The sequence below is a fragment of the Bactrocera neohumeralis genome, unplaced genomic scaffold (assembly GCF_024586455.1).
Source record: "Bactrocera neohumeralis isolate Rockhampton unplaced genomic scaffold, APGP_CSIRO_Bneo_wtdbg2-racon-allhic-juicebox.fasta_v2 cluster11, whole genome shotgun sequence".
NCBI classification, from domain to species: domain Eukaryota; kingdom Metazoa; phylum Arthropoda; class Insecta; order Diptera; family Tephritidae; genus Bactrocera; species Bactrocera neohumeralis.
The window spans coordinates 12,130,238-12,154,742 of NW_026089624.1; the positions used below are offsets into that span (position 1 = coordinate 12,130,238).

At 36.7% G+C, this 24,505-nt stretch overlaps 1 protein-coding gene across 1 annotated transcript; it reads right to left on the reverse strand.

The window, feature by feature from the left end:
• Positions 1 to 1,480: 1,480 nt before the first annotated feature.
• On the reverse strand, positions 1,481 to 16,747 carry LOC126766001 (uncharacterized). Its single transcript, XM_050483718.1, has 6 exons — positions 16,625 to 16,747; positions 3,928 to 4,054; positions 3,662 to 3,864; positions 3,370 to 3,555; positions 1,664 to 1,736; positions 1,481 to 1,605 (listed from the first exon to the last, which is right to left on the reverse strand). The coding sequence occupies exons 1-6, from the start codon at positions 16,745 to 16,747 to the stop codon at positions 1,481 to 1,483; spliced, it is 837 nt and encodes a 278-aa protein (XP_050339675.1).
• Between the last annotated feature and the right edge of the window lie 7,758 nt (positions 16,748 to 24,505).

Consider the following 24,505-nt stretch of genomic DNA (forward strand, 5'->3'; position numbering starts at 1 on the left):
TATCTGTTACTGGTAGATGTTGAATTAATCTACCAGCCTCTCCACCAAAAAAATTGTATATTTTTCTCGAAATTCCTCTATTTGATCCTCAATAGAGTTTTCCGTTATTTCTTTTCGTTGGATATTTTGAGTCTCCAAATATGCTTCTTCTACATATTCGAAACGTATTTGAAGCTTGGTCTTGAATTCTCTCATTTGCTCGAGAAAATCCAGTTCGTTTTACTCAATTTCGTCAATTATATTTTTGAGCTTTTATGCACGCCGTTGATATCTTTCTTCAACGTTAGAAACAGCATCAGTTGGTTCGAACTGATTAGCTTGTTGCAAACATCCAATCAGCCAATTGCTGCTTACTGATGAAGGACCTTCGGCAACATTTTTAACTTTTAAATTTTGAATGAAATTTTCCATTATTTGAATTATATGCTCGTAGTAGTTTTTCGCAATGTAATCTTCAGCTTCTTGAGTTTTCTTAGCTATAATCTTGTTATGATTTGCTGTAAACTGTTTCATAATAGTTTGAATATGATCAATATATTGCAGACATGAAGCTGTTCTAATTTTTCCGCTCAGAATTTTTTGCTCCTCCAACGCAGCCAGATCGCCCAACTCCTTCTGTCTTTTTAGCAGATTCTCCGTGGTTGCTTCTTTTGGTTGCGTTGATTTTTGTTGACGTTGATGATTAAATTTCATTTTTATTTATTAAATTATTTTTTTTTTAACACTGTACTTGTTGTAATAGCCACAAGAACGCTTTTAACAGTTTTTTTTGGCTAGTTATGCTCTTTGTGAGAGTTCACGTTTGACTCTGATCTTTTTTATTAAAATTTCTTTCCTCGTTACATTTCTTAATTCTAATCTCTTAACTATGTACATATGTATGTATATGTGTTTATGCTCAGTGTACATATATGTGTATGTGTAAATAAGTATTATACTTTCATTGTATACTTCAGATACCAACGCCCCAGTTAGAACAGTGACGGTCACGTTACCTAGTGACATGCCGGTAACGCGTGCCGGTTTAATTGTCACTTTTTCCTATCACGTTCTTAAGGGCGAATCAAAAAAGCTCCCAAAACTTTTGTATACATGTGATCTTGTATCACCTTCTCGCTCACATATTTTCTGCTGTTATAAAACTACATCCTTCTTTCTCACACTTTCATTAAATTTGGGATAATTCAACAAAACTGCTCTCAGGAAAGCGTGACGGTGCATTCTACAATAGCCTAGTGGGTAAACCACTCGCTTGTCATTCCTTCAACCTATAGTTTGAAACTCAAAAATATAAAGATTTTTTTTATTTTATAAAATATATTTCTTTTTTATTAATTTTAATAATGAAATAATTTTATTTAAGTTTACATTAAATTCATTTCCTTCATCTTTTGACATTTTTTTTTAATAATATAAAAATTATTTCTATAAATTCTTATATAGATACAAAAAATAATATATAAATATACTTCTATGCATTTTAACAATATATTGGATTACCATTTCCTTCCACAGCCAAATTGTTTCCTTTTTGTTTCGAGAAGCTTGTCTCTGGGTTGTAGCAACCAGAATTGTTGAGCTTCTTCAGTTTAAATGTCAATTGTTCTACGATAACAAATGCGTAAAAATGAATTGAAAACTAAAATGACGATTTTACATGTACCTTTTACGGGAGTCGAAGAAGTTGTCGGGCATTCTTCCAAATAGGTGTCATCAAAAAGCGCTGGTGAATCCATCTGATTAAGAAATAAAAATTTGGCAGCATCAAAATTCATTTTAAATAACTTAACATAATATAATAAAATACGACCGGGCTACAATAATTTACATCTTTTTCACAAATTTTCATAAATTTAGATGCACTAAGATTAAAAGCCTTTTTTTCCCGGCTCATACATATATGCACTAAATATACATATATTTTTTCATATTGAATTAGTATTTGTTTTACTCACCCTTTTTCCAAATATTATCTTGAAGACACAAAATATTCACAAAAGTTAAAGAAACACAATTATAATATCCGTAGGTTTAAATATTTATTTTAAATATAATAAATATGCACAAACAAATCTGCACCATTCTCAACTATCGACGCGTTTGTAACCGAATTCTTTTTTTCTTCGAATTCAATTTGTCACAACGAACAAGCAAACGTCAAATTCACGGTATCATGCTGTACGCTTTCACATCCATCGTTTTCAATAAGCGGTGACAGCTAAAAAATTTGTTTGTCTTCTTTTGTTTTATTTTTGCTTAACATCTGTTGAGTGAAGAGCTTATAATTAAAACAAACAAAAGACACAATACATTGACTTCTTACTCATTTCAAAGATTTGTGAGGAAGTGTTAGAGACAAGTAAAAATTGTGTAAATGTACCTATTGGAGTTTCGGTCACGCAAGTTTTTCTGGGATTAATGGATCTTACACATTTATACACATACATACGTACACACCATAGATATTCTGTTATTAGTTGCTGCTTGTGTGCCTCAGTATTTGGAGTTTGTATGTTTGTATTAGTTTTATGTATATACTAATTTATGAGATTTATTCAATAGGCAATGATTTTCACATTTTTATGAGCAAGTTTCATATTACAATTTTGTTGCTTACCTTTGCACTTGACATTTAGTGAACTGTATTTTCTTTTTATTTCATTTATTGTTTACATGTGTATATTTATGTATTAATGTACTTGTGTCACAAATCCCTGTAGTTCGGTACCATCGGGGAAGAGCTAACGATATGACTAATTCCTTATCATTAGAACCAGTTCCAGCCCGATTACTCGCAATGTTATTTAACTAACGATTTTTACATTGCAATGTCCTACGAGGGTAATCGAGCGGTGCGACGCTGCATTACCAGTCATTGGTGAAATGACCAGTTCCAAAATCGTAAGTGAATCGCTAATACAGAATCGCTAGCGTTTTCATTAATTCAAAATGGCTAGTGATTTGACTGATTCCAAATCGTTAGTGATTTCGTTAATTCGAAATTACAGGTGGTTTGACTAATTCAAAATCGTTAGCGATTTCATTAATTCTAATTCGCTAGCGATTCTACTGGTTCAATTATACAAATAAAAGAAATTTTTATGAAATTCAAAGCAATAGATTTATTAAATTCAGTTATACATATGTATTTTTTAATTTATTTTCTTACTTAGTAGTTTTAAAATATGTACTATCTTACATTATATTGTTATTTATTAATCATTTATTTTCTTTATTTACTAAATGATTTTTTTTATTACGCGTTTTTTTTGACGCTGAAGGGCTTCTGATTGATTGATTCTCTGGCGATCCAGCGTCTATCCCGGTAGGAATGGACTCTAAAATAATTAAAATATATTTGTTATTAACTGTTTTAATTAAAAAGCTTGTCCTGTTCTTACCAATAAGGGCGTCGAAAAAATTTGTAAAGCCTTTGAACGAATCTTTGCCCAACACTCCATCAATATTGTACTGCATGGCCAATTCGTCTGTTATAATATTCTTCAGGTTTTTCACCACTCCAGAACCCTGGAGAATTTGAGTCATACATTTGATCTGCAAGAAAGTAAAGGGTTGAAACGGTAAAAATAAAAAAAAAAAAAATCGAAATTTACTGAAACGTATTTTAAATAAGGAAATCGAAAGAAAAAATATTACTTACGTAGTTCTTCTTTCCGCGAACTTCTATATTTTCATTAATTCGGCCCAAATCTGTTTTGTTTTTAATTGGAAATTCTCTCATTATCGATGAGTCGTCGGTGCGTTCTTTCAGAAGCTGTTGAATGAGGACTTTCTGCTGCGCTACTTCTTCTAGGAGCACTTGGTACTGTGCAGAAATTTGGCTCATTTTTCTTTCCATCAGTTCTAGAAATAAAAAATATATATGAATGAAAAGAGGAATATACTTGTTGGCAGCTTATACTTTACCTTCGAAGAAAGCCTTTAAAGCTTCCTTATCTTCGCATTTACATGCCTTTTCTGTATATACTTGATTGTAGCAAGTCTTTTTAATTCGTTTTGGGTTCGGTCTCCTACCTACAATTTTCTTAGCTACCTTCAATTGTTTTTATTTTTTATTATTATAACTTCTTTATTATTATTATTTGTTTTATTTCACTTGCAAAATTTTTTAACGTTAATATTATATTGATTGATTATTATGGTATTAATGTATACCTTATAAATTACTTTACACTTCACTTTTTATTTTTTTATTCGACTTTAATTTTTTCACTAACAACACTAAAATAAATTATTTTTACTTAAGGAATGTCTGTTCTTTATTGACCTTTTTCGACTACTCTTCAACTACAATTGACTCTCAAGATCTAAACAATTTAGTGTAAAAATGACAACGGCAGACTGAGCGATCGATCGAACTACAATTCCTGCGAATTTCTGAAGGAATAGTACGGGACACTAAATTTCTGTTGAATTTTGATCTGCTCGCACATTGTTGTTATTGCAATTTCATATACGCATTGAGTTTCGCTTTTTAGGGGTGGGTTTTTTTCAGATTCGATGCCTCGTTGCATTACAAATCATTAGCGAAAAGACTAACTAGCGGTAATGCATGAAATCGCTAGTAGAATTCGCGCTCTGGTAATCGCTTGACACCAGCCGAACTACAGGCATATAATTTTCTATATATAATTCTATCTTAAAAAATAAAGTGTCTTTTCATATATTTATGAACAACTACTCTTTGTAGCTTTAACCAGATAGAATATCGATTTATTAGGTTGTCGATGAATTTATTTTAGGTTTTTGATGTCATTAGTGTTGTTGCTGTGTTGATATCTGCAACTGTTGGCCATTGGTTTTCCGACAATGCTAGCCATTTGGGCCCATACCACTAAATATCCATGCCTAGTAATTTGGAAAATGATATACCTCTTGACGCCGAATCAGCAGGATTATCTTTTGTGCTTACGCGTCTCGAGGTTGCTTGTGGTACAAGTTTTTAGATTTCTTCTACTCGATTTCTAACAAACTTATCTTTGTTTTTGATTGTGTCAATCCAGCCCAGGGTTATATTAGAATCGCTCCATGCATAAACTTTATGACTTCTTGTGATGATTTTATTTATTAATTTCGCCAGCAAATGAGTTACACAAAGTTCTAGTTTAGGTAATGTTTTCCGATTTTTAAGCGGATTAACTTTTGTTTTTGCAATTAACAGCTTTACGGAATTGCCAATTTTGACATAAATGACTGCAGCATACGCCTTTCCGGAAGCATCACCAAATCCATGAGTTTCAACCTCGGATTGCAAATGTGTTTCTACCCATCGTGGGATACGCACGTTTTTCAAATATTTTATATTTTCTAGGAAGACCGTCCATTCTCATTGAAGACTTTCTGATAGCTGCTGTTGAAGAATCTGGCAACGACGAATGGCCATAGTTTTCCCCTTACAACAACAACATTTTTCGGTTACGTTTAAAATTTTTGTAATCCATTTTGTTAGTTCTTAATAAACTACTGATGAGAACGGTCATATGAACTTTAATCAAGGTGTTTTATTTATTCCGGCTCCATGCGGTAAAAGTAAGTTTTACAACAGGTTATGGGCCCAGGACCTACGACGGAATTAAATAAAAACTATATACAAGTAATTCGGTTTTGCGTGCGTCGCGTAAAGTGTTCGTCACTTTAAAAAATACAATATGAGTTCGTTATGTCAAATAGAAAAGTTGGATGATACCAACTATGATACGTGGTGCATACAAATGTAATGTGTTTTGGTGCACGCGGATATTTGGACTGTGGTTAGTGGTGATTTTGCTAAACCAGAGGATGCGCTATTGTTGGCCAAGTGGAAAGTCGAAAACGAGAAGGCTTTGGCAACAATTATGTTAAGTGTAAAACCATCACAATTAGGGTACGTAAAGAACTGTACCAGTGCATTAGAAGCGTGGAAAAAGTTAAAAAATGTGTATAAGCCCAGTGGTTCAATACGAAAAGGAAGCTATTGGGAGAGTACGACAGACAGTCTGAAAAAGAAAGCATTGGAGTAGTCAGTCAGCAAGCTTTTCTCGCAAATTCCAAAGGGGAAAATAATACATCGAAGAAATAGTTCAGCAGAAAGTGTTTCAACTGTGGCAAGCGTGGGCATAGGGCCTCAAAATGTAAAGCGCCGAAAAAGGACAAAAACACCGGTTATAATGAAAAGTGTTCATTTGCAGTGTTAGCGGCGACAGATGTGTCGGGTTTCAAAAGATCATCTTGGTGCATTGATAGTGGTGCGTCTACTCACATATGCAGTGAGCGAAGTATGTTTGTTTCTCTCAGACAAAGTAGAGAGAGAGTGATGCTGGCATCGGACAATTACGTAGACGCGGTAGGTGTAGAAACAGTCGAAATACAGACAAATTGCAAAATATATTTAAAAGACGTGTTATATGTGCCGACTATGGCAGGGAATTTCATATCGGTTGGAAAAGCAATTGCCAATGGTGTAACTATATGTTTTGAAAGTGACTGTACGGTAATAAGAAACCAAAAATCTAATGTTGTGTTAAAAGCTCCGAAGAGGAATAATTTATATATATTTGATTGCAAAAGTGAGCATTCTTGTTTCGGTGTAGCAGAAAAGAATTTTGTGACTTGACATAAACGCTACGGACACTTGAATTTTTCAAGCCTAAAAGAACTGTCTTATAAGAAAATGGTGAATGGGTTAGATTTAAAACTTGTACCAAAAACCATAAACTGTGACGTGTGTATGAAGACAAAAATACCATTTCCACAAAACAGTGGGCATAGTTCGGTGAATTTGTTAGACATAATTCATTCAGATGTATGTGGGCCTATGGCAAAAGTGTCTCTGAGTGGTGCGCGTTATTTCACAACTTTTATAGATGACAAATCTAAACGCATATTTGTTTATTTTTTGAAACATAAAAATGAGGTACTAGAGAAATTCAAATTGTTTAAGAGTCTAGTAGAATGTCAAACAGAGAAATGAATTAAGGTGTTAAGAAGTGACAATGGCACTGAGTATGTCAACCGTGAGTTCGATGATTTCCTTAACGCAAGTGGTATACAAAGACAGTTGACAGTCCCCTATACACCTCAACAAAACGGAGTAGCGGAACGCGCGAATCGTAGGATCGTAGAGATGGCTCGCAGTATGCTTGTGCAGGCTGGACTTTGTGAGTCGTTATGGGCTGAAGCTGTGGCAACTGCAGTCTATATTCGAAATCGTTCAGTTACTAGACCACTTGGTGATAAAACACCATACGAAGTTTGGACGGGGTATAAGCCAAATGTACGACATAAGAGAATATTTGGTTCAAAAGCAGTTGGTCTTATTAAAAATCAACACAATAAGTTTCGCGAAAAAGGTAAACAGTACACATTTGTTGGTTACAAAAGCATATCGTTTGTACGATTGCAGTGAGAGACGAGTAGTTGAGAAGCGAGATGTCATCTTTGATGAATCTACGACAGAAAGCGTTCGAGAAAAAGAAGCAGAACGAGTTCGAAATAGAAACAGTACAAAAGTCGCAGAGCGACGAATGTTCATCTTGAGGAGGAGCAATATGAAACAGCTTCAGAAGCTGAAAATGAAACAGGTGAAGAACTTGAAGTACAGGACGATAACGAGATCATATATGATAGCACAAGTGAGAGCAATGCAAACGAAAAACGAAGAAGAGGTAGACCGAAAATTCTTCGTACTGGCAAACCAGGCCGTCCGAGCAGACAGTTTCATACGGTAAATCTAGCTGATATGTAGCAGTGGCAAGATACCGAACACTGTAAAAGAAGAAATGTCAAGCAAGAATTGTAAACGCTGGCAAGAGGTTATGAACAGAGAATACGAATCGCTTATTAGAAACCAAACATGGGCATTAACCGATTTGCCAATTGGAAAACCAAAAATTCCTTGTAAATGGGTTTTTAATAAAAAAAAGACAAACATGGAAACATTGAGCGATACAAAGCGAGGTTAGTTGCAAAGGGGTGTAGCCAGCGGTATGGCGTTGATTACTACGAAACATTTTCCCCTGTTATACGTTATGCTACTATACGAATGCTGTTTGCATTGGCAGCTGAAAAGGAACTACATATGCATCAACTGGATGTATCAACGGCGAATCTTAACAGCGAGATAGACGATGAGGTATATATGGAACAACCAGAAGGGTTTATCGATTCCAAATATCACAATCGTGTGCTAAAATTAAAGAAAGCAATATATGGTTTAAAGCAGTCTGGCAGAGAATGGAACCGTGAGTTGGACATCACTTTAAAATCCATTGGTTTTAAGCAGTGTCAGAATGGGCCATGCCTTTATACGAAAAATATTGATAACAATTTTAACTTCATTGCTGTTTACGTTGACGACATTATCGTGGCATGTTCGAGCGGGACAGACTTATTGGCGATAAAGAGACAAATCGCTGAGAGTTTCGATATTGTTAGCAAAGGCAGAATACAACATTTTCTTGGAATGGAGATTGAACGTGTTGGCAGCGTAGGCGATATATCTGTTGGTCACTCTCAATACTTACAAAATTTGTTGAAGCAGTATGGTTGTACCGGTGTCGCGGGGCATCTACTTCACTTGATCCTGGTTTCAAGATTCAATGTTCTACAATTGAATGCGAAAGAGTGAATGCTACAGAATACCAGTCTCTTATTGGCGCGTTGATGTATTTAGCAGTAATGACAAGACCCGACATCTTACATTCAGTCAGCAAGTTGGCGCAAAGAAATTGCGATCCTCATATCGAACATGAGACAGCGGCAAAACATGTACTAAGGTATCTTTCTGCAACGAAAAATTTAAAGCTTCATTTCAGAAAGACGGGTAAGCAAGCAGAGTGTTTCGTAGATGCAGATTGGGGCAGCAGCGTAGATGACAGAAGGTCCTATACCGGCTATGCCTTCACTCTGGCAGGTTGTGTATTCTCTTGGGAGAGTAAAAAACAGGTGACAGTTGCCTTAAGCAGTACCGACGCTGAATACATGGCGTTATCGGCGGCAGGCAAAGAGGCAGTTTATTTGAAAAATTTGTTGCATGAAATGGATTGCTACAATAGCAAGGGTGCGTTCACAATGTATGGTGATAATCTGAGTTCACAACATTTAGCACAGAATCCAGTTTACCAAAATCGAAGTAAACATATTGATATAAGATTTCATTACATACGACAACTGGTAAAAAATAATGTAATTGATTTAAAATATTTAAGTACAGATTATATGCCAGCAGATACATATTTTGACCAAAAATCTTTGTAAACCAAAACATGTAAAATTAATTGAATTACTTGGAATGAAACAATAACTTTTGATATTGAAAAGAAAATCATTGTTGTTGAGGAGGAGTGTTGAAGAATCTGGCAACCATGAACGGAGATAGTTTTCCCCTTACAACAACAACGTTTTTCGGTCACGTTTAAGATTTTTGTAATCCATTTTGTTAGTTCTTAATAAACTACTGATGAGAACGGTCATATGAACTTTAATCAAGGTGTTTTATTTATTCCGGCTCCCTGCGGTAAAAGTAAGTTTTACAACAGCTGCTCATCCCAGTCAGATTGCTGAATCCAAAGTTTCTGAATGAATAGCTTTGCTATGATTGTTTTTGGTGAGAGCCAACCCAGTGCATCAAATATTTGAGCAAGCTGTGAAAAAACGCTTCTTTTAGTGATCTTTCTGGCATTTTTCAAATTAATTCTGAATTGGAATTCATCTTGCTTTGGATCCCAATATAGTCCAAGGATTTTCACCGCTTCATTTTCTTTCATTTTAATTATTTCGATTTCTTTTTTCGCTTTTATATTTCGTGTTATGCAGTTTGAAAGCCATTTTCGAAAATGAAATCCATAGATTTGAAGTCGGTTGCTGATGGCTTCTTGAATAGCTTGACATTGTTTAACTGAATCTGCGCCAGTCATAAGGTCATCCATATAGAAGTCTTTTTTGATTAGTGTTTGGAGCTGTTTATTTGGACATTTATTTGCAATTTCAAATAATGTACGTACTGCTAAATATGGACCTGATGCAGTACCGTAAGTTACTGTGGTCAACTTATATTCTTCAATTTTGTTCCAAGGACTTTCGCGCCATAAAATTCTATGATATTCGCAATACTTTTCAGCAATTTTAGTTTCTCTGAACATTGTTTCTACATCAGCAGTTGTAACTACTTTCCAAAGTCTCCATTCGAGAAGAATGTCAAATATGTCTCTCTGTAGTTTGGGACCGGAAAACATGATGTCATTGAGGCTTTTTCCGTTCAAAGATTTTATAGACGCGTAACTTCGTTGTTAAGCTGTGTTCTCGTATTACTGCATGGTGTGGTAGATAATATTTACCTTATAAGTTATCATTTGGTTTGACCATATGACCAAGGTCCTAATATTCGTTGATGAACTGATGGCGGTCCTCATTTAGTTTATTGCCTTTTTGAAATTTATTTTCCATAGAAACGAGCCACAGCTTGTGTGCGAGAATCACCCAAATCTTTATTTTCTTTGAAAGGGATTTTTGCAAGAAATCGCCCATCATCATTTTGTTTGATGGTTTCTTCACACTGCATTAAACATGTATCACCTTCTTTGATATTGTTTTCATCTGGTATTTCCTCCAGTTCCCAAAATCGCTTTAGGTTGGTAGTTGTGGAAGTTATCTTACCGAATTTCTTTTGTTTGATTATTCCGGATAAAATCCAATTCAACTTTGTTGCTTCTCCAAGGCCGCCGTCACTTTTTTTGACACCATCTTTAATGATTCGGCTAAAAATGTCTCCACCAATTCCCATGTCTATTCTATCTGTCTTATTAAGCAATGGGTCATCAAGTGTATAATTTTTCCACTGCTTCATATCATATTTAAATGATTGATCTGGTTGAGCAGTGGTCAGTGATGATAAAACTACTGCATCTACTTTTCCCATATGTTGGCTTAGGAATCTTGGTTTTATTTGCACCTGAACCTTGAAATTTGATTCGCTAACCACAACACCTCCCAGCCCATGGAGTTTTGTTTGGATTTTTGTCTTTGGTACACCTAATATCTGCGCTGTTTCTTCAGATATTTATATTATTTGAGACCCTTGGTCAATTAGAGCTCTTAACAATATATATTCGCCATTCGCCGCTTTCGCATTTATCTGAGCTGTGGTCAGAATTAATTTGGTTGATGTTGATTTCAATGTCTGATGCTTTACTATCCCCAGACTCTAGATGTTATGATTTTTATTGCAAATTTGCATTTTAAATTACTATCACAATTTTCGAGCCAATTATGGTTGAGGCATCTGTAGCAAATTTTTTATCTTTTGCATATTTACGTCTTTCTTCTAAAGATGTATTCTTAAATTTTCGGCAATCAGTAATTATATGACCTAATATCTTGCAATAGGTACATTGTTTACTTTGCTGCCTTGCGTTGAAAGACATATGGTTAGCTTTGTATATTTGCAGCTTGGGGTTTTTGTACAATTGTTGTTTATCCTCTACAGTTTTAATGTTTGGAAGTGCTGGTCCAGGAATCCTTGTATGTCAGATAATTTCTGAATATCCCTCGTCTTTCCTACAGTTTGCTCATATAATCTGAGCCCTTCTTTGTCTAGCTTCCGTACAATGACTCGAGATATTTGTTCGTTGTTGTGTACCATGTCTTGGAACACTTTGAAAAAATTAGCCCATTATTTTATTTCCTAATAGAAATTTAGAATTTCCAGTTTTTCTAATTCTAAATTATGACGAAATGCTACTTTTGGCTCTTCAATTTTTAAGCAAATTTTTTAGACGAGTAAGCTCTTTAAAATATTGTGCTAATATTTCGCCATAAGCTTCCTCAATTTCCAAGTTAAAATATTTTGAAAGATCGCTGCTGTACGCGTTTTCTATGTTATTAAACATCGTTTCCAAATATGCAATTTGATCTGAGTTACAACCACTTCGAAACTCAAGTCAGCCATTCTCCTCCGGAGGTTCTCAATTTTCCTTCTAAAAATAGCAAATTTCCTATCTGACGTAGTTTGCTGTTGTTCTTGTGGGCCAGTTTGAGGTTTCTGTTTTCTTTCTGACAATGGAAATTTGACTTCATCTTTAAGAGATTGTTTGAATTGTTGAATCATTTCTTCGATTTGCTCTGTTAAGTTGCCATAGGAATTCGACTTAAAATAGTCCTCTTCGCCTATGCCATCCGCCATTAATTTTTCGTGGTTAGCGTCAAAATCTTTTTGCATTTTAATGACATATTTATTTAATTCTTCAACTTTCGATTTTCTCATCGATTTGCCCGCTATATTATTGTATGTTTGCAGTAGTTTTTGCGCTATGTCAAGTTGGCTCTCAAGGATCTTTCCTCTGTTGATTGATTGATAGTTTCTGCGTATAGTTTTTTGCTTTTACGGCTTACGTATCCTGTTTCCTATTCACGGTATAAGACTTTATAATTAGGTATGATGCTTTTTACTTGAAATATTTCTTTTTTTATTTTCGTTTGCCCCTTACCACTGGTGGGGGAAGTAAAAAATATAAATAAAAAAAATGTTTTCGGCTGAGCTTGTATTTCAAATCTAATTTTATTATTGTTGAGCAGCTCCTTTTATACAAAATTCTTAGTCTATGTTTTTGAATTAATTATCAGATAAACGCATAACACACAATAAGTGCATTGGTCTTATCTAAAAGTACCACGTATCATTTTATCAGTAAAAGCATTTATATTCATTTGCTAGTGTGCATCTATTGTATTTAGATTTGTTTGCTTCTATAAGTATGTAGGTGTGTTAGTTGAACAGACTTGATAGCACACACGAATCTGTCGTTTTCTTCTTTTCTCTCTCTTACATATGCAATTAGAATTGAATTCAATATTTTAATAGTCGCCAATTATAGCGGTATTTTGCTTTTTTTTACTCCTAATCGAGCAGAAAATTAGAAGCTGCTTATGTTTTCAATTCATATAGTTCAAATTTCAATTCAACAAACAGCGAGTGGTTTAGTGGTTTTAAACAATAAATATGGACCAGACAAATATGGATATGGTTCTACCAAAAACATTATCTTTATTTAAAAAGTGGGAATTATGTGACACATCGTGCACTCTATTAAAAATGCATGGAATCACCACATTCCAAATATTAAAAAAAATGGAAATTTAAGATGTGTTTACGCTCCTCAATAGATTTGAAAATAAGCTCTGTTAATTCGGGTGGTGGAGCACGGTGTGGCTCGTTTCGTGGTGGTCGTTGGCCGTGGGGAAACGGAGGGCCGTGGGAGGATGGAGTCATGTGTAGAAATTCACGCAAGTGAGGAAAGTTCTCTGATCGCCATTCACTTGGGAGTGGCCAGAAACGATTCTTTTACACATGGCTCAAGTAGCTCACTACTTCCAGTCTTTGACCAAGTATCCTCTGGGTAGCCTAAGAACATCCGTTCGAAGGCGAGCTAATGTAAGAAGGCGAAACATTCCCTACATAGGGTTGTGCGCTGGGCTTGGGACCCGCCACGTAAAAACCAGTACCAATGAAAAAGTTTAAACAGCCTCGGATGAGAGACCCCCCTTTTGATGACGACCATGGCAAACGGAATAAGGACTACGATTTGAGGGCATGCACCTGGAATGTCCGGACCCTTAATTGGGAAGGTGCCGCTGCCCAGCTGGTTGATGTCCTCGCAAAAATAAAGGCTGACATCACCGCCGTCCAAGAAATGCGATGGACGGGACAAGGACAGAGACGAGTAGGTCCTTGTGACATTTACTACAGTGGCCATATAAAGGAGCGCAAGTTTGGTGTTGGATTCGTGGTGGGAGAGAGACTCCGTCGCCGAGTACTATCATTCACTCCGGTAAGTGAACGTCTAGCCACAATCCGCATCAAAGCGAGGTTCTTCAACATATCGCTGATTTGCGCCCACGCCCCGACGGAAAAGAAGGACGATGTGACCAAAGATGCCTTCTATGAGCGCTTGGAGCGCGCGTATGAGAGCGGCTCCCTGCAAGATATCAAAATCGTGCTTGGTGGCCTTAACGCCAGGGTGGGCAAAGAAGGTATCTTTGGCACTACGGTCGGTAAATTCAGCCTCCACGACGAAACATCCCCAAATAGGTTGAGGCTGATTGAATTTGCCGGGGCCCGAAATATGGTTATCTATAGTACTAGATTCCAGCATAAGAAGATTCATCAAGCTACCTGGCTGTCTCCGGATCGAAAAACTACCAACCAGATCGATCGTGTTGTGATAGATGGAAGACATGTCTCCAGTGTTTTAGATGTGCGTGCGCTCCGAGGTCCTAACATCGACTCGGACCACTATCTTGTTGCAGCTAAGATTCGCACTCGCCTCTGTGCAGTAAAAAACGCACACCAACAAACACAAGGAAGGTTCGACGTCGAGAAGCTGCAATCACAACAGACAGCCGAAGGATTTTCTACTCGGCTTGCACTCCTGCTCTCTGAGAGCACTCGTCAACAACTCGGTATAAGGGAACTGTGGGACGGCATTTCGAACTCCTTACGTACAGCTGCAACCGAAACCATTGGTTTTCGGAAAGTGCAAAAGAACAGCTGGTACGACGAGGAGTGCCGTGTCGCAGCGGAGAGAAAACAGGCTGCCTACCTCGCAACGTTACGATCGACCACTACACGTGCGGGATGGGATAGATACCGAGAGTTGGAGAGGGAAGCGAGACGCATTTGCAGACAGAAGAAGAAAGAGTCCGAAATGCGTGAGTACGAAGAGCTTGATAAGCTGGCCGACAGGGGTAATGCTCGAAAATTCTACGAAAAAATGCGGCGGCTTACAGAAGGTTTCAAGACCGGAGCATACTCTTGTAGAACTCCCAAAGGGGATCTAGTCACTGATGCCCAGAGCATAGTTAAATTATGGAGGGAACACTTCTCCAGCCTGCTGAATGGCAGAGAATGCACAACGCCAGGAGAAGGCGAACCCGATTCCCCAATCGATGACGATGGAGCAGACGTCCCATTGCCCGACCATGAAGAAGTTCGAATAGCAATTATCCGCCTGAAGAACAACAAAGCGGCAGGGGCCGACGGACTACCGGCTGAGCTATTCAAACACGGCGGTGAAGAACTAATAGGGAGCATGCATCAGCTTCTTTGTAAAATATGGTCGGACGAAAGCGTGCCCAAGGATTGGAATTTAAGTGTGCTATGCCCAATCCATAAAAAAGGAGACCCCACAATCTGCGCCAACTACCGTGGGATTAGCCTCGTCAACATCGCATATAAGGTTCTATCGAGCGTATTGTGTGAAGGATTAAAGCCCATCGCCAACAAACTGATTGGACCTTATCAGTGTGGCCTCAGACCTGGAAAATCAACAACCGACCAGATATTCACCATGCGCCAAATCTTAGAAAAGACCCGTGAAAGGAGAATCGACACACACCACCTCTTCGTCGATTTCAAAGCTACTTTCGACAGCACGAAAAGGAGCTGCCTTTATGCCGCGATGTCTGAATTTGGTATCCCCGCAAAACTAGTACGGCTGTGTAAACTGACGTTGAGCAACACGAAAAGCTCCGTCAGGATCGGGAAGGACCTCTCCGAGCCGTTCGATACCAAACGAGGTTTCAGACAAGGCGACTCCCTATCGTGCGACTTCTTCAACCTGCTTCTGGAAAAAATAGTTCGAGCTGCAGGACTAAATAGAGAAGGTACCATCTTCTATAAGAGTGTACAGCTGCTGGCGTATGCCGACGATATTGATATCATCGGCCTCAACACCCGCGCCGCACAGGCTGGACAAGGAAGCACAGAAAATGGGTCTGGTAGTGAACGAGGGCAAAACGAAATATCTCCTGTCATCAAAAAACAGTCGTCGCACTCGCGACTTGGCTCTCACGTCACTGTTGACAGTCATAACTTTGAAGTTGTAGACAATTTCGTCTATTTAGGAACCAGCATTAACACCACCAATAATGTCAGCCTGGAAATCCAACGCAGGATTGCTCTTGCCAATAGGTGCTACTTCGGATTGAGTAGGCAATTGAAAAGTAAAGTCCTCTCTCGACGAACAAAAGCTAAACTCTATAAGTCGCTCATAATTCCCGTCCTGCTATATGGTGCAGAGGCTTGGGCGATGACAGCAACCGATGTGTCGACGTTACGAGTTTTCGAGAGAAAAATTCTGCGAAAGATTTATGGTTCTTTGCGCATTGGCCACGGCGAATATCGCATTCGATGGAATGATGAGCTGTTCGAGATGTACGACGACATTGACATAGTTCAGCGAATTAAAAGACAGCGGCTACGCTGGCCAGGTCATGTTGTCCGGATGGATGAAAACACTCCAGCTCTGAAAGTATTCGACGCAGTACCCGCCGGGGGAAGCAGAGGAAGAGGAAGACCTCCACTCCGTTGAAAAGACCAAGTGGAGAAGGACCTGGCTTCGATTGGAATATCCAATTGGCGCCACGTAGCGAAAAGGAGAAACGACTGGCGCGCTGTTGTTAACTCGGCTATAATCGCGTAAGCGGTGTCTACGCCAATTAAGAAGAAGAAAGGATTCTCGTTGCGTTGCGCCTGCAGCATGTTGTTGGCGGCGCAACAGATGCGAGTGCATGCCGCCGTGGAATGAATGCAGGTGTGGCATCGAATTGTGTTGTTGTGACGAACTACTACCAGATACGTGGTCACCGTTTTACGATTGCAGCCCAACGCCGGGTGATCGGAATGCGCCACCATACGTATCGGTGGGATTCGATGAGCCGGGCGCATCATTTGTTTTGCCATCATTGCTGGCATGATCCTGTTGTTGCTGCTGCTGCTGTTGATGCTGCTGATGTTGTTGCTGATGTATAAATATAAAATTAGTATTATTTTCACTACAAAAACGGTTTTGTGTTTGTTGTTTAGCTTTTGTTGAATTATGTCTGTCGTCTTTGACTTTTATTTTTGTTTCTTCGGAGGGAACGGAACCTGTTAAAATCCAACCGAACACCGTAAGTTGTGCAATGAAAGATCCGAAGATCTTCGATTTTATCCCATTTTATATGAATTTCGGGTAAAGATCCCCTCCCATCAACAAGTCAACCTTTTGACTCGTATAGAAGTTATTATCCGTTAAGGGGATATTGGGTAACCTTTTGACAGTTGAAGGGTTAATTGATCTGGATGGAAGCAGTCCAGTCAATTTTGGCAGTACCAATGCTTCCGCTTCTAGTTTCAAACCTTTGTTACGGGGCGAGCCAATTGTGATCGAGCATACCGATTGAACTCGTCCTAACACGGTATTATTCAATCTTGAAACTCGAGTGCTGACCTTTTTGCTTGTCAGATTTAAGCATTTCTGAAGACTGTTGCAGTGAAGGTGTTCTCGTTTGTCACCATGGCTATGGTCACCATGGCTGTACCTAAGAGCATGCTTGCTGGTAGGCACATTTGAAACATTGGCCTTAATAGAGGCCACATGAGATTTAGTAGAAATCTCAGTAGTGTCTGAGCTGTCGTATATCAGAGCTTTTTCTTCACTCTGATCCCGGTGAATCATAGAGTGATGTCTCTGTTTACATTTGGAACAATAAAACAGACTTTTACAATTTTTGACTTCATGTGAGTCCGATAAACAGTTTAAGCAGACGTGGAGTTTTCTGACAGCATTTAACCGTGCGTTAAGCTGCATCTCAATGAATCTTTGACAAGTTTTAAAAATGTGCGATTGAGATTAGCACATTTTACATTTAATATTGTTTCTCTTGCCGTGATGGGAATTGATGGGCTTGGATCCAATCCTTGCCTACAAGGTTGGTATCCGACCTTCACTATTAGCCGACTTAATCTTGGGTTGAGTACCTAACTCGCCTTTGAGGTTTGATACTCTCTCTAGCGTTTTAACCCGTTTGGTTAGAAACTTGTCTAACTCAACCCATTTCGGGATCTCTTATTTCGAATCCAGAGATTGTTCCCAAAACGACAGTGTATAGTCCGGTAGTCGGATAGAACACAAATACGTAAAAATGGCATCCCAGCTATCTTAATTGATGCCATGTATTTTTAAAGCTGAAATGCAGCTATTTATCTCCCGCTGTAAATTTCTGAGCTCGGTTTTAGATTCTGTTGAAATGTGCGGAAGCTTGAACAGTAAATTTAATTGTGTGTTGACAAGAACTCGCTTGTTTTCATATCTACACAACAAATTATTCCAAGCCAATGCGAATCCACCATTCGTCAGTGACGCTTTCGAAACGATAGCTTTTGCCTCACCTCGCGTTTTTTGATTCAGATGGAATAACTTTTCCACTGGAGATAGCCTCGGGTTATTCCCATAAATGGCGACAAATAAATCCCTAAATGAGGGCCATTGTAAAACATCGCCATGAAATATTTTGGTATCACATGGCGGTAGGTTGATGGAATACCTCACGGGTTCTACCGTTTGTTGTAACCGTTCAGGTTGAATCACCGATGAATATGAAGATGGGCTTTGGTTGAACGCCGTGAGTTTGTGCATGTGTTCGCCCATCAAGGCTGCGCAACACACATACGCGAGGTAACAGCTTGAATATTTAAACTTAATGTCGTCAATTGAGCTTGTGTCGGAAGGATCCACCTTTGGCAAACACAACTTGTATTCTGACTTTACTTCTGCCCACAGAGATTTCAGTTCAGCTTGTTGTACTTCAAGAGAGTAGGCACTTTGGTTGTTTATTTATCCAAACAAAAAAAAAACAACGAATGCTATTATTTTGTATATCTATATAACAAAATAATTTTTTTGTAACTATGTATGAAGTACATAAAAATTTGTTAATAAATAAAATAATAAATAAACCAAAAACGACGTTATATTTACTTATTGTAGGAAATTCATTGAAACTTTAAAGATATCTCTTTGGAAATATCACTAAGGGTATCTTCACAATAATATACACACACAGTAATACGAGAAGTCTCTTTGGAAATATTGAAAAGATTTTCTCTACAAATATATGAAGAGCTTCTTATTGAAAAATATATATCTATATATAGAGATATCAGCTCATTTTTGTTAAATTTTATTAGGTACTTTTCGCTCTGTGTTGTCATTGACAATTGAGATGTTGGTTCTCACCTTACCAGGAGCTTCTAATATTTTTTTATTAATTTTTTCCACCAATATTCAACTGCCATTCAAAATGATATAAAGCACTTCTTTGCATATATTAAATTCCTATTTAAATACTAGTGTTAACCCAACTGACGATCTCTACAAAGCACTAAAGAGATTATAATATTTTTTCACTGAAACAAACAAATAAAAGATATATGTACAGCCAAAAATTACAGAATACATGTTTTATGTACATAAGCAAACAACTTTAGGCGAAGTAAATAAATAAAACTGTGCATAAATCTATATTATACAGCTTACTGAAAAATTTTACGTCTTATTGAAAACTTCTGTAACTCGCAGTCTATCTAACTCGAGGTTTTTTTGTGGATTAGGGAAAATAAATTGTGTATTAACAGCAGAAGCGAAATAATTTAAATTTGAGCATTGGAAAGATCAATTTATAAAATTTGATGACTAACAGAACGCGAGAGTTGAATATGCTTGGCTCGTATAGAGCTAGAAATAATTTCAATGCAGCACATACCGGTAAACAACATTGCGGGACTTATTTTTTTCTGCGTAATTAAAAAGATTTCATGCTCTCGACACACCCGAGCAACCCACGTACAGTTTTCCAGGTCACGCATCAGTATGGCAGACGCATCAATTTTTCTTTCACTTGTGGGAGGGTACCACAGATAAGTCGAGAGAATTAAGGAACTCTACAGTGTATATAGTTGCGTCATCAGTTCATAGAGCGAAGAATACCACATAAAATTGATAAGATTGTCTTCATGAAAAGGTTTTATGCTGATAGGTGGGCCGGGCGTAGGAAATAAAAAGAAAATATACAAAAATTTCCTTTGATTTTCCTCAGAAATTCTTTTTAATACAATTCATAATTACTTCTTCTTATTTCAAAAAGATTTATTTTCAAATAAATTTTTAATACGAAATTCTTATCATTTTAGTTAATATTTCTGTAAAAATTTTGAGAAAAAAGATATTTCTTATTAATTTACAAATATTAATAAGAAATATCTTATTAATCACATTTTTGAAACGAAATTATGCATATTGCGAAACAACTAAAATAAATCATTAAGAAATCATGTTATTTTTCAAAGACATTTCTTTGCTAAAACATTTTTTTGTAACTTTCATATTGATGTAAGTAAAGGTCACTTTCGTTTTTTCCAATAGGCGAGGGACTTGAAGACACTTGATAGTACAGACGCATCTGTCGTTTTCTTCTTTTCTCTCTCTTACATATGCAATTATAATTAAATTTAATATTTCAGTACTCGCCAATTATTGCGGTATTTTGCTTTTTTTTACTCCTATTCGACTAGAAAATTAGAAGTTGCTTAATTTTATACCCTGAACAAGGTATATTGAGTTTGTCAGGAAGTTTGTAACACCCAGAAGGAAGCGTCGGAGACCCTACAAAGTATATATATAAATGATCAGTATGTTGAGCTGAGTCGATGTAGCCGTGTCCGTCTGTCCGTCCGTCTGTCTGTCCGTCCGTCCGTCTGTCTGTATATATACGAACTAGTCCCTCAGTTTTTAAGATATCGTTTTGAAATTTTGCAAACGTCATTTTCTCTTTAAGAAGCTGCTCTTTTGTCGGAACTGCTGATATCGGAATAACATATAGCTGCCATACAAACTGAACGATCGGGATCAAGTTCTTGACAATGTATCTTCACAAAAGTTGGCACAGGTTATTTTTTAGGGCAACAATGTAATCTGCGAAGAAATTGTTCAGATCTGTTGACTATAGCATATAGCTGTCAAACAAACCAAACGATCGGAATCAATGGCTTGTATGGAAAACTTTCGCATTTGCTGTGGTACCTTCACGAAATTTGACATGAATTACTGTATATGTATAATCTCCGAAAAAATTGTTCAGATCGGCTTACTATAGCATATAGCTTCCATGTAAACTGAACACATAGTTACTAAAAGAAATGCACTTGTGAAGGGTATGTTAGATTCGGTGTAGCCGAAATTCATATAGTTCTAGTTTCAATTAATAAGGACCAGACAAATATGGATATGGTTCTTCCAGAAACATTATCTTTATTTAAAAAGTGGAAATTATGTGACGATGTGTGCACTCTTTAAAAATGCATGGAATCACCACATTCCAAATATTTAAAAAAATGGAAATTGAAGATGTGTTTACGCTCTTCAATAGATTTGAAAATAAGTTCTTTAGTGAAATAATAAAATTCAAGGCAGGGCCCCGAGAATGGCGAAATATTATGGTTGAGCAACACCAAAAGCTCCGTCCGGATCGGGAAGAACCTCTCCGAGCCGTTCGATACCAAACGAGGTTTCATCTTTTATAAGAGTGTACAGCTGCTGGCGTATGCCGGTGATATTGATATCACCGGCCTCAACACCCGCGCCGTTAGTTCTACTTTCTTCAGACTGGACAAGGAAGCAAAACAAATGGGTCTTGCAGTGAACGAAGACAAGACGAAATATCTCATGTCATTAAAACAAACAGTCGTCGCACTCGCGACTTGGCACTCACGTCATTGTTGACAGTCATCACTTCGAAGTCGTAGATAATTTCGTCTATCTTGAAACCATCGTTAACTCCACCAACAATGTCAGCCTGGAAATCCAACGCAGGATAACTCTTGCCAACAGGTGCTACTTCGGACTGAGTAGGCAATTGAGAAGTAAAGTCCTCTCTCGACGAACAAAAACCAAACTCATTCACTCGTTATTCCCGTCCTGCTATATGGTGCAGAGGCTTGAACGATGACAACAACTGATGAGTCGACGTTGCGAGTTTTCGAGAGTAAGGTTCTGCGAAAGACTTATGGTCATTTGCGCGTTGGCCACGGCGAATATCGCTTTCGATGGAACGATGAGCTGTATGAGATATACGACGACATTGACATAGTTCAGCGAATTAAAAGACAGTGGCTACGCTGGCTAGGTCATGAAAGAAAAAGCGGTAAATATAATAAATTTATATTGCTTTTTATAATTATAGACATCGACATAGTTTTGACATTTCATTATTAATTTTTAGTACTCTTTAATTTGATTGCAGTTCATTCCTTTACAAAAGCCATCTATGTAAGTTGAAGTTTGGAATTTTGAACAAAACTATTAATATTAATTATTTTTTTCAAAGTTTCAAAATTGAAATTTTGTTAAGGAATGCACTGTGTTCCACTTCTATGTCATATAAATAAAATAAAATAATAAAACTTGTGATTAGAGAGAGGTTTAAAAATGTAATAATCACTATATTTTGTCTAAACGGAATAACAAACTTTTTCTACTCTGGTATGTACTTTAGCCAATTTTGAAATTATGTACTTAATTAACTTGGAAAATATTAAGATGAATATGGCGAAAGAAAGTGTTGGCTACATCACAACTGCAGTCCATGGAAACAAGTAATAATGTATTGGAAACAGACATCGCAGACGAGCATTTCAGAAATTAGGGAAATCGCTTCCTTAAAGGGTTTATTTTGGAATGGCCACTGTATAATGACTACAGTGGATGTGATCTCATTAGTATTTATTACTACTTTTTTATATTGAGTGTTTCGTTCACTTCATTTTAGCTAAACTTTTAACCTCTGCAAATATAAGTTTACTTCATTCAGATGAGATCGAAATAGACTTTGAAAGCTTATACCCAGTCAAAGGGAACTTTTTATTCTTAAAATTGGAAGAACTCTATAAAAAATATTGGACATATTTGAAAAAGAAATAAAGGATCGTCTTTCCAGAGAATTGTACTTAAAACATTTATACAACAAAGAAATTTCAAATGGTAAATATTTGGTCAAACTGCTGTAGTGACAGCTTATTGCTTTCAATATATGGCATACTAAGTAGTCCATATATATTGCTTTCCATAAGCATAAAATTATCGTGTGTTTTTAATACTGAATACTCACAAAGAAGCAAACAAGTGCGGACATTTTTGGAGCAATTTTTTTTTGAACTAGAATTAGAGGATTTTTCATCCGTGGCAAACCTTTTAAACAAACTAGTAGTTATAGTAAGTTTTACTTACATACCTACACCGGTCTACTTTTTACGAAAAATGCCCCTACTGCTTTGCTTCATTTGTACAAAACTAATCGAACACCGAATGACCTGATAAAACATTTGAAATCAGATCATTGCGTACCAATAATTTATGAATTTATTTGTAAAGAAGAATATTGATTTTTTAAAAATAAATTCCAAGCCAGCCTGATTCCACTTCAAGTAAAAATATACTTATCTTGTTATTATTAATATTTTTATTGTTGATGCAACTACACGCATTCGTTGTCTACAAGAATGTGCATAAGAAGTAATTTTGAACAATTTTGTCAGAATTGTATATTTAATTTTGTCAGAGGGAGAGAGAGAGCTATTTTTCTTTCCAAGATCTTTTTGGTTCTATCCCTCTCCCATACACAAAACACTATATTGAATATGTGTATCCATGTGACTTTTGTATTTTCAACACGCCAAATTAATTTGCAGACGAGTGTGTGCATATTCAAATAGTTGTAATTTCTCTGGGGCCTTTTTTTTGATCCAGCATTTGCTGCAAACAATTGGGGAAACCCAGTAAAACCCTATTAGATCAATTAAAACATAAATTAACAAAATTCACTTATACAAACATAGTAATGGTTAGACTAAAACTTATTTTTGTAATGATTATGGTTAAATACAAGTAGTTTTGAAGGTAACAATAAAAAACTCCATATATTCCGAGAACTTCAGGTGATTTTCGTCGTTCAAGGTTAAGTTAGCCCCAGTTGGTCTCGCAGGGCAGTGCATCTAGCTGTTGGTAGTGGTTCCCTTAAAATATCAGCTAATTGTAGATCTGTGGAAATATACTGGACACATATTAGTTTGTTTTCAATTTGTTCCCTGGTAAAATTATATTTAATATCTAGATGCTTAGTTCTCTTGTGGCAAGTTAGATTATTGGCTATATTATTAAAACTTTGGTTGTCTTCAAAAATATCTATTGGACCATTTAATTTTAATTTAATTTAATTTATTAAGGGGGTATTCTGGCTTAGAAATTTAAAGAAATCGAAATTTTTTTAAATTTTCAATGTTTAGCTATTCAAGAATATGTGTACAAGAGGATTTTTCAAAGATCAAATTATTTTCGGATATATAGGCATTTTTCTGACCCGGCATCCAAACTGGTTCGACCGGAACTAATCGAACAAAAGACTTTACGCGTAACTTTAAACGCGTTTTTCTCAAAACTGACTTTTTCGGAACGATACTCACGATTTCTCAGGTTCTCCTGGACCGATGTACTTGAAATTTTTATAGAGTCTTCTTTATAGGCTTGTCTATGGTTGGAATTAGCCCCATCCGCAAATTTTTATTTTTATTATTTTTAAAAAATTCGAAATAGTCAGAAAAAGTGATCCAAAAAAGGTTTTTTTAGACAGTCGCCATTTT

What these genes read in the sequence shown, in the direction of transcription:
- LOC126766001 (XM_050483718.1), bottom strand. Translation starts at nt 16,747, where the DNA reads ATGCCAGCAATGATGGCAAAACAAATGATGCGCCCGGCTCATCGAATC. An exon ending in AAACGGTGACCACGTATCTG is followed by an intron (nt 4,055 to 16,624) that starts GTAGTAGTTCGT and finishes AAACAATTGAAG; the next exon opens with GTAGCTAAGAAAATTGTAGG. An exon ending in TTCGCGGAAAGAAGAACTAC is followed by an intron (nt 3,556 to 3,661) that starts GTAAGTAATATT and finishes ACTTTCTTGCAG; the next exon opens with ATCAAATGTATGACTCAAAT.